Source organism: Monodon monoceros, unplaced genomic scaffold (genome assembly GCF_005190385.1).
Source record: "Monodon monoceros isolate NGI ecotype Baffin Bay Population unplaced genomic scaffold, NGI_Narwhal_1 Super_Scaffold_3, whole genome shotgun sequence".
Lineage (NCBI taxonomy): Eukaryota > Metazoa > Chordata > Mammalia > Artiodactyla > Monodontidae > Monodon > Monodon monoceros.
In genome coordinates this window covers 59,970,900-59,981,012 of record NW_021703780.1, presented here as the reverse complement: position 1 = coordinate 59,981,012, position 10,113 = coordinate 59,970,900, and the positions used below count along the sequence as shown (strand labels likewise).

At 60.2% G+C, this 10,113-nt stretch overlaps 1 protein-coding gene across 2 annotated transcripts; it reads right to left on the bottom strand.

The window, feature by feature from the left end:
• Positions 1–255: 255 nt before the first annotated feature.
• XIRP1 (xin actin binding repeat containing 1) lies at positions 256–9,382 on the bottom strand. Of its 2 annotated transcripts, none has more exons than XM_029244210.1 (3): positions 9,242–9,382; positions 2,895–6,389; positions 256–2,852 (listed from the first exon to the last, which is right to left on the bottom strand). In XM_029244210.1, exons 2-3 carry the CDS (start codon positions 6,383–6,385, stop codon positions 896–898), a joined length of 5,448 nt encoding a protein of 1,815 aa, XP_029100043.1. In that variant the 5' UTR covers positions 6,386–6,389; positions 9,242–9,382; the 3' UTR covers positions 256–895. The 2 variants fall into 2 exon arrangements, with proteins under 2 accessions (XP_029100043.1, XP_029100044.1); XM_029244211.1 differs by having other exon boundaries at positions 256–2,604; positions 3,032–6,389.
• Positions 9,383–10,113: the final 731 nt, after the last annotated feature.

Below are 10,113 nucleotides of genomic sequence, written 5' to 3'. Positions count from 1 at the left end.
TCAGATTCCACTCCAGGGTGGTGTCCAAGGTAGGGGGCAGCAGTGTATGTATGTGTTGGGGCATGGGGAGCAAGGAGAATGGGGGATGGGCAGGCCTTTCTGGTTCCCAACCAAGATTTTAGAAGAAGGGGTGGCTTTTCAGAGCTTTCTAACACTGCTGTTGCCAGGAACACAGGGCACCTGGAGGTGTGGCTGTTTTTCCCCTACAGTGAGAATCCAGACTCTGGGACAGATGCACAGTTAGACACAGAGAGGAGGGAATAAAACTTGGGTTTATTCAGACTGTATCCTTCCCATTTGGGGTACAGAGTCAGGGGCATTGGGGGTGGAGAGAACCTTTGGCTTCTAGGGACATTGGTGATCGCCGACCTTTTCTGTATGACCTTTGTGCTGCCAGGATGACTCGCTGAATGAGAGAGATGGTAATGAAGGGGCCCTTCTGGGGCCCTAGCCAATCTGAAACAGAGACCAGTGCAGCTGGCCCTGTCCTCTCCAGGAATTAAGGAGCAGAAGACTAAGAACATTTGACTTGTATTAAAAGAAATGAAGGCTGAAGGTCACTCACGGGGCTCTGTCTCAGGCAGTGGCGTGCATACTCACTCGTGTTGGCACGCGGGCCAGGCCTGTGAGAGGAGCGTGTGTGCCTGTACAGATTACATCCTCCGCGAGCAGCTGTGAGCCCCCATCCAGCTCCTGGGCTTGGGATACTCAGAGGGGCTTCTTTCTACTTTTCTTTCCCCCCTTTGGCAAGAACTGATGAAAAGGAAACTTTCCACAAGTCTCAGAAGATGCCCTTTCTTTTTGGTCCTTGCCTCATCTGTGCAGGAGGTAGGCACCCACCTCCGTCCCAGGGCCCTGGGGATGGGTGGGAGGCTGTGGTGGGAGGTGGAGGGGCTCACTGGGCAGCTGGCACCTTCCCAGCTTCTGCCAGGCCTGTGCTGAGCCCGGCTGGACTGTGCAGGAACTGCCTCATCAAGGGGGAGGCGTGGAGCCCGAGGTGGGGGCCTGGGCCCCTGGGTGGCTCTGTGGGCTCGGTGACCGTGGTGGGGGAGGTGAGCACTGAGGTCCTGCACTGGTCCACCCTCTCGTATTGCTCGGTCACTGTTCTTGTGGCTCCATAGTGCTGGGAGCCACCGGGCCCAGTCTGCAGCTCCAGAACACTTTTCTGCTGCCTGGTGGGCAGGGGGCTGGCTGAGGCAGGGGCATACTGGGGCTGTCCGGAGCACTGGGTGGCTTCTTTCTTCCTGGCCTTGTCCCAGACATCTTTCTGGTTGGGCTGAGCCTGGCCCACATCCTGGGGGAGGTGTGTGCTTCTCACTGAGACCTTGGGGCTGCACCTGGGGCTGGGAGCCTCCAGAAGCTTCCTAGTGGCCGACTCGATGGAGATAAAGGTTGGGGAGGAGGGTGAATCTCTGCTGGGAGGTAACACTCGAGGGAGGCTTGACTCTTCTCTCATGGTCTCCAGCCTCCGAGTAGAAGGGGTGGTTGGGGCTGCTTGACTTCTGGCCTCAGTGTGATTTCTGACCTTGGCCTGACCCTGGACCTCAGTGTGGCATGTAACCTCAGTTTGACTCCTGACCTCCTGGCCTGGGCAGTTGGGCCTGACTCTACTGCTGTCTGTGACACTGACCTTGTGGGCACTGTGGTCCTTTAGAGGTCCCTGGGAATGGCCTCTGGTGTTAGTCCCAGGCTGGAGGCTAGACATGGAGCTGAGGGCCTTGTGCACGGCCTCCTCGATGTCCAGCAGCCTGGCCAGGGTCTGCTCCTTCAGCCGGGCCACCTCCGTGCTGACCCTTGTCAGCTCCCCAAAGGCCTGCTCCACTGAGGCCTCGGGCTTGTTGGGGGCAGCAGGAGCTGGAGGGGCCCCTCTCAGCTGGGGCACAGCCTCAAAGAGCCTCCTCAATGCCCGCACGTCCACAGTGCTTTTGGCCTCCTTCTCCAGTGCTTGCACCTGGCTCAGGAGGCCCTGGAGCTCTTGCTGGCTTCCCTGCAGAATCTTGGAGCTCTCAGGGACCCCTTGCTGGGAACCATCTGTGCACTTCTTTCCTGAGGGGCTGGGGCCCTGCTGTGGTGAGGTGGGGTCACTGCTGAGAGCTGAGAGCTTGAGGGGCTCAGGGCTCTGGTCGTTGCTGCCCGCAGCCTGACTTTTGGTGGGCCTGGGGGCCACGGTGCTGGAGTCATGCTGGGGGCTGTGCTGGCTCTGTCCAGTGGAGCATCCAGCCGGCGATACTCGGCCCTGGCCTGCAGTGGTGGGGACCTTGGTTGGCCGAAGGTCATGGTCAGCTGTACCAGTCTCACCTTGTCTGTATTTTCCTTGCCCCACCTCCTTAGAGGAGCTGGGAGAGAGGGCTGAGGGCTTGGGCAGCCAGTGAGGCGGGGGGATCTGGCTTAGGTGTGCAGGTTTGGGGGGCAGCTGGGGCTTCTTCCTTGGGTGCGTGGTGGGCTCCAGTTTTGGGGTTTTTGTCTGTGAATCCGCAAGGCTTCTCTGGCCAGCAGGGCTGCTGTGGGACTGGAGAAGGGGGTCCTGCGTGGGCTCAGAGGCCTGCTGGATGGAATTCTCATCATGGCCGGCTTGGGCTGGGAAGTCAGGTCCCATCACAGCAGCTGGGAGAGGAGGAGGAGGCGGAACAGAGGCATTATGGGAGTGCAGGCTGGCACCTGCAGCCTGAGGCCCAGAGGCCAGAGTGTGGGGGGCTAAAGGGGCAGCCTTCAGGGTGGTCTCTGCAGCTTGGAGGACCCCTGGGCCGAGTCCTGCCATCACCTTCTCTGGAGGTCCCCAGGCCTTCTGTGTGTGGCTCCCAGGCTCCTCTTGCCCAGGCCCGAGACTCTGACCTGGGCCTTCCAGGAGTGGGCTGGGAGCCTGAGATGGGAGCGCAGTCTCCCTGCCCCTTGGCAAGGCTCCTCTCTCAGAAAGCCAGACACCCCCTGGTAGGTCAAAGGTCCTGATGGGGTGAGCAGTGTAAATGCCATCCTGAATAGTCACCCACCCCCTAGGCAGCCCTCCAGGCAGTGCTTTCTGTTCCCCACTGACCTTTCTGGGGGCTGCTGGGATCCTGGTGTCACCTCCAGCCAGAGGCCTGGTGTTGCTCTGGGCAGTCCCAGTGGCTGTGGCCGGTACTTGCAGAAGACTATCCTGGGAGGGCATAGAGGCGGCTCCAGGGGTGGGGCCCTGCTTGTGCTTGCTCAGAACTTGCTGGTGCAGGCTTTGGGCTTCGGCTGTTGCCATTCGCAGACTCTGCATGGCAGCCTGGAGGTTTGGGGACCTGGGCCCCAGGGGCATAGTCGTGGCTCCATCTGACTTTCCCAAAGCTTCCATCCCTTTCTGCCCAGTGCACCTGCTTTCCTGCTTTTCTTCCCCAGCCAGAGGGACTGCCTTTCCAATGGCCTGTGGGGGGCAGGTGGTGGCCCCCGGCCCTCTCAGATGCCCCATCCCCATGCTGGGGTCCAGTGGGGGAACATGGATGATGCTCTCAGTTAGGGGCAGCCTCCGGGCCCCCTCGCTGGCTGGCACTGGACTTGAGTCAGCCGGTGGCTCCCACCGCAGACTGTGCAGGCCACTCAGGTCTCCTTTGTCTATGCAGCTGGCCAGCAGCTGCACACTGCTCCTCTCGGGGGCCCTGCTGGTTAGCCGGGGCTGCAGAGAGTAGGCAGTCAGTGCCACTAGGCCCTGCTCTGTCTCCTGCATCACTAGCCCAGTCCTCGCCACCGACGTCCCGAGGCCACAAGCCAGCAACTGCTGGAACTCAGGGTCCATGTCTTCGACCTTCCAGCTGCTGCCTGGTGCTGGCAGCTTCAGTGGCTTGAGGCGAAGCTGGCCCACTGGGTCCTCCTGCACCAGCAGCCCCTGCTGGTCCACGTCTGGCCGGCGCAGCACTTGGCGGACGATCCTGGGAAGCTCGCCAGACACCAGCTCCTCCTTCCGAACGTGGGGGCTGCCCTGCCCTGGGCCTGGGAGCACGTACTTGGCAAGGCAGAGCTCCCCTGGCCCTCGGGCCTCCATGATGATGCCTCCGTGGTGCAGGATGCCAGGCGTGGCGTGCAGAGTCCGCAGGGTCCCCTCAGTTGCAGTCTGTTGCCTCTCCCACACCCTGTTGCCTGAGGGGCCCATGGGCTGCTCTTCCTGGAGGTTGCCCCCATGGATGCTGTCAGCTGCCAGGGAGCCCATGGGGCAATTCTCAAAGAGCCAGGTGAACTTGTGCACAGAGCCTGCTGCGATGGGCTCAGGGATTACCCTGGATCCCTGGTTTTCCCTCTTGCCTGCCTCCAGGGCCTGGAAAACCTCCTTCTGACGAGACACCTGCCCTGAGGGGATGTCCACTCTGCTGCAGTATCGCACAGGCCCCCTTCTGCAGGGATGGCTTGAGGCCTGCAGAGGCTCAGTCTCAAAGACGTATCTGTCTGTTTGTCTTTCCCCAGCCTGGACCTGGCTGACCTCAAGGTGCTGCTCCCTGGAGCTTTCTGGTCTGTCTGGGGGTTGGGGCGTGAACATCCAGGTGCAGGACCGTGCCTTGGCCTTGGGTGTGGGATCTGTGACCTCTGACCCCTGCTTCTCACCCAGCTCACTCATTGGACATGTCTCGAACAACCAGCGGATGGTCTGCACATCGCCCTTGGGGGATGCTTCAAGCTGAGGGCCTCCCTGAGGCTTTCCTTCTTCTTCCTGTCGTTCCTGCTGCTCCCGTTGGTGGATTACCTCCAGGGGCTGGGTCTCAAAGAGCCACCGGGCAGTGCCCACGTCTCCAGCCACCACTTCCTGCCGGGTGATGCCCCGCACCACGTCGACGGTACTGGGGTTTTGGCCTAGTTGATCTAGGGGCTGTGTCTCAAACATCCACCTGTAACCCTGTACATCACCTCCGACTACATGCTCTCTGCTGACAGAGGTCAGGGCATGGAGGTGGCCTTTGCCATCCTGCATGGCATACACCGGGGACCCTATGTCCTGGGACTGCCCAGCAGAATCAGTTCCTTCTGCTCTGCTTATGCTCCCATGGGCCGAATCTTCACCCTGCCTGATGCTGTCCAGGGGTAGGGTCTCAAAAAGGTTCTTAAAGGTCTTCACGTCTCCCTTCACCCCATCCCTCTGGGGGGCGCTCTGAGAGAGGCACAGTGCTGAGGAACCATCACTGGATAGACGCTCGTACATGAACCGCTCACCCTCCTGGGGTCCCACCCGCTGCAGGTGACCCACTTGGACCTTGTCTCTAAGTGTATCCAGGGGCTGCATCTCAAATAGCCACAGGGTGGAGCGGACATCACCGGGGACCACTTCCTCTTTGGGTGGCGCCTCTGGTCCAGCCTCCTCTTCCCCCTTTAGAGTGTCTAGTGCTCGGGTCTCAAACAAATGCCGCTGCTGCTGAACGTCTGGACCAGGAGGGATAAGATCTGGGGATGGCTGGAAGTCCTTCTCGTCCACCAAGATCTCCCGGATGGCATCCAGGGGCTGTGTCTCAAAGATCCAGCGAGTTGCACTGACGTCAGGCCTGGCCGCCTCCTCCAGAGAGATCCCCCGGATCACCCGCACCTGGCTGGGGTCCCGGTTGATGGCGTCCAGAGGCTGTGTTTCGAAGAGCCAGCGGGCAGACCTCACCGCGTTGCTTTGGATCTCCTCCCGGCAGGCGGCCTTGACCTCGTGGATGGCTCCCTCTGCGTCCTGGATGGCACACAGTGGCTCTGTTTGGAACAGCTTCACCGTCTTCTTTACATCGCCCTTCAGCTCCTGGATCTCTGAGCGCAGCTCCAAGGGGCTCTGCTCCTGGATGGAGGGGCGGGAGCCCAGGCGGTCCAGTGGCCGCGTCTCAAAGAGCATCCTGGTACCCTGGACATCTCCACTGGCTGCAGGCTCCCTCACTGTAGCTGCCGATGCCTCAGCATGGCCCGTCAGCTCATCCAGTGGCTTTGTCTCAAACAGCCAGCGGGCTGCATGGACGTCCCCTCCAGATGGCCGAGGTCCGGCTGGCTCCTGGTCTGTGCTGTTGGCAAAGGAGCCTTCCTCAAACTTGCGGGAGGTGGCCTGGACATTGCCGCCGGGCACAGGCTCCTTGGCAGGTGGCCTCTCATGGTCCCCAATGGCGTCCAGCCGCCAGTTCTCAAAGATCCAGCGCATGCACTGGACATCACCCTCAGTGGGCTCTTCGGAACCCAGGATCTCAGCCAAGTCTTCAGCCACAGCCTCAGCCAGATTCTTGCGGAGCTCGGGGTGGATGTGCTTGTAGAGGCGGCGGAGCTCGCTGGCTTGCCGCTGCTGGTGGAACTTGGAGAAGGACTCCTTGGGTGGCGGCAGTGGCAGATCCTCCAGAGCAGGTGGTGGAGGGAGGGGCAGGTCCTCTGTAGCTGCCACTGGGATGCTTGGGGTGGGGGCCACCTGTGTCTGAGCGTCGGCCATCCTTCTGAGGAGAGGGGACAGAGATGAGGATGGGGTGGGGGGCTTTAGGTGGGATGGGACTGGTTGCTGGGAGAAATGGCAGGGAGCAGGGCCCAGGGGCAGAGTAGCCCTGCTGTGGCATGTGCTTAGAGACCCCCTCCCTTTCCAGACCTCGCCTGGGTCTCACCCTGCCACCTGCGTGGTTGATATATGACAAGTCTTGAGTTTAATGCACATGGAGCCATCCATCAGGGTGCTTCCCCAGAATCACCTGGGTTGCTAGGGAGCAAACAGGGCACCGCGGGCTTTGAAGCTCTGTCCTTCAGCCAAGGGATGCCCAAACCTCCACTGGGAAAATTGGACGTGCCCGTCCTTGCCTGCCTTTGCCAAAATCAGTTTTTCCCTGGCAGACTCTCAGGTGAGTGGCCTGGGGGAATTCTGATTTAAGGGGTCCCAGTCAGGGAGAGGCAGTTCCCTAAACTGGTAACTATTTTCCATGGAGAGAAATAGTCATCAGTTATGTTTCCTTTCGTAACACCAGAGGGCGCACTTGTCACTTTCATGGGGGAGGGGGGCAAGGGGGGTGGCCTGCCCAGCTCCACTCACCCTTCCCAGGCCAGGGAGGCAAAGCGGGGGCCAGCAGCCCGAGCTACAGCGGAAGCAGCGAGGTTGAGTGAGGGTTCACCAGGTATCTCATGGTTAGGCAGAGCCTGATTCTGAATCCTAGTTAGGGGTTTTCTGTGCCAAGACTCAGAAGATCTGAGCTAGAGCGACCTCAAGGATCTTCTGGCCCAACCACTGTTACTTAAAGAAGAGGCCTAGAGTCAGATCTTGGCGAATGAGGGCCAGGCAGTGCTGGCTTGGAGTTCCTAGACCCTATAGGTAGGGAGTGTGAAGCTTTCTTAGTGGCCGTGGTGTCCCTCTGTTCCCCGGAAGGCACCCCAGGAGAGTGTGAGGGTGACACCCACAGGGAGGGGAGGCAGTGCGACCAAGGGCCTTCTTGCAGAGATAGCCCCGCCCCTCACTCGTGGATCCTCATCCCCAGTTGTGTGCAACCCGAATCTCCTGTGCTCCTCTTCTTTCTCCCTCTTCATGCCCATCAGCTTCCACAAAGGCCCCTCCCATCCCTGCCCCCCATGGCCTCCCACCGCTCAAGCCCTTCTCTGGTCTCTGTCCTCGGTGTCTTATCTGTCTTGTGACAGGTGTACTAACAGTCCCCAGAGGCCAGTAGGGAAAGTATGAGAAGCACGTTCCCCCTCTTACTGCCCCTGACCCACTGCTCTGCTCCACACTCGGTGCTAAATATAGCCAAGGTCCTGGCCTCAGCACAGCAGCCCTGCGCTGGGGAGAGGTCAGGCTCAGCCAGTGGGACCCTGGGAGCCTGGGCCCACCTCATCTCCTTCGCTGCCCTGGGCTCCCTGATCCTGCCTCCTGAGCTGGTGTCAGGCCCCTGGCCTACAGCATGACCAGTGCTAGAACCCTCTCCTGGCCGAAGCGACCTGGGGCTGGGGGAAGGACTTTCTTCTCACGGCTGCCTCAGAAGGGGGGAAACTGAGCCTTGCGTGCCCCACCCCACCCCGACTTGTCCACCAAAGGCATCCGAGCCCCAAGGAGTGTGACGTCTAAAGCCGGCAGCCCGAGTCTCATTACCTGCTCCGGGTGCTTCCTTTAGTCTCTGAGTTCTCATGAGAACGCTCTGCCACAGGCAGACCTCAACTGTCCCCACCTCCTCACTGTCCTGTCACCCAGGTGGCCTGAGCAGATGGTATGTACAGGCCACCAGCTCCACCCTATCCCCACCCCCAGGAATCTCCAGAATTCCTACTATGGTCACAAGTTGTCAGCATCGCAAAGTCCAGAGATGGTAGACCTGAGGACCCGCAGAGGTCACTGAGCCCAACCCCCTCACTGTTCAGACAGGGAAACAGGCCCCAAGAGGGGAAGGAGGTGACCCAGGAGGCTCCGCCAGGTGGTAGCAAGGCCTTCCCACCGTGGTTCTTGAGGGCAGGGACAGGGGCGGGATGAGGGCAGAGTTCAGAACTGGGACAAGACTTAGGGCAGGGCCTGAGCCTCAGTGGGTGTCCCTGAGCTCGGCCTCCCAGGGCTGGGCTGGCCTCTCAGGGAGACCCCTACTTTTGCTTCCAGGTCTGCTCTTTCTTGGCCCAGCACCTCCACACATCTCTACATCTGGACAGACTCAGATCTGGTTGCCCTACCTTGCGCCGCCACCCACCCCGCCCCAGATCTTCCCCAAGGGCTTTCCAACTGGGCAAGTCGATGGCCTGCATCCCACCCCAGGCCCTAGGCCATGATTTGTGGGGAGCTGGGCTCAGGCCAGCCCTGGGGAGACATTCCCGGTACAGATATGCCAAGACTTTCACCCGCAGCAGCTGGGCACCGGGCTTGTCCTACCAGTGCAGAGTCGGGCCCACTTACCCCCCTCCAGCCTCCATGTTCTCCCCCGCCTCCTCTGTCCTTTCTTCCAGACACTGGGCCTAGCTGAGGCTTTCATGGGAAGAAGCCCTGAAGCCTGAGGAGCTCCATACCTGTATTTTAAAAATTGCAACCCCAGGCCATTTCCTCCCGCAAGCCTTTCTGGATTATGCCAGGCTGGCTGGAACCTGCCCCTCTGCAGGCCTCAGGCCTGTGGCAGCCACTCTGGGACCCCCCGTGGAGCTCACGATAACTCTCTCTTAACAACTTCTTGGAATCTTTCTATCAGACCCCTCCACTCACCTGCCTCCAGATGCACGCCCCTCACCCTCCTTCCCCCACCCAGAGCTGCCCCTCATACATGCTACCCTGAGAGGATCCAGGGGGGGTCCCAGCCTGGAGATCCAGCCCTGCCGTGGCGAGACAAAGGGGTGGGTTACTCACCCGAGGGTCCTGCTTGGCTGATGGGGATTTGGGGTCTGTGGCAGGTGCGGCCTAAGGGGCTGTTGTTCCTCTCGTTGTTTGGGGCTGGTCTTGCTCTGCCGGCTCCGTCAGATGCCTTCTCGCTGCCCTGGCTCCAGGTCTCTGTCCCCTGCCAGCCCCAGCAGCTGCCTTTATCTGGCTGGTTAGGGGGTGGGCCAAGGTGGGGGCGGGTGGGGGGAGGCTCAGTTCAGAGTATGAAGTGGTTCCGTTATTTTTAGGGCTTGTGGAAGTTAACTGGTCTGTCCTGGGAATCAGTTACATGTCCTTTCTGTTGGGGAGGGGAAGAGGAGTGGGGAGGGGAGAGCTTCATTCATCCCGGTCTGATCTGAGGATTGGGGTCAGTGACTCAGCCATGGTGTATGGTGCCGGTATCCCACACTGTTTTGAAGGCATGAATAAGGAGGGGCATCTGACACCTGAGTGGCCCAGCTCCCACCTCCGTACTCCAGACCAGCCTCTGACTATTCCTGACATGTGCTGTGTGTCCACCTTGCCAGGAGACTGGAGGCCCCCTGAGGGCAGGCCTGGGGCCCTCCTCCTCAGTTCCTGGCCTGGAAACCCCTGAGAGTAAGGCCCAGCACTCCTTCTCCCCGACTCCCTCTGCACTAAAGATTTCCCCTCTCTCTTCTGTCCCTCCACAGCACAGGTATGTTTGGCCCTGAGCACACGCAGCTGGATCTGGGGGAAAGACGTCTGTGTTTCCAGGCCTCAGTTCTTCACTGGGTCCCTGATTTATCAGGGAATTCCACAGCGTGGTTCTGTGGTGTTCACAGCAGATTATCTGGGTCCTTGTTTATTTTCAGGCTCTTGCCTCTGACTCAGGGCCCAGGCTT

What these genes read in the sequence shown, in the direction of transcription:
- XIRP1 (XM_029244210.1), bottom strand. Translation starts at nt 6,385, where the DNA reads ATGGCCGACGCTCAGACACAGGTGGCCCCCACCCCAAGCATCCCAGTG. An exon ending in CTTTCTGAGAGAGGAGCCTT is followed by an intron (nt 2,853 to 2,894) that starts GCCAAGGGGCAG and finishes TCAGGCTCCCAG; the next exon opens with CCCACTCCTGGAAGGCCCAG.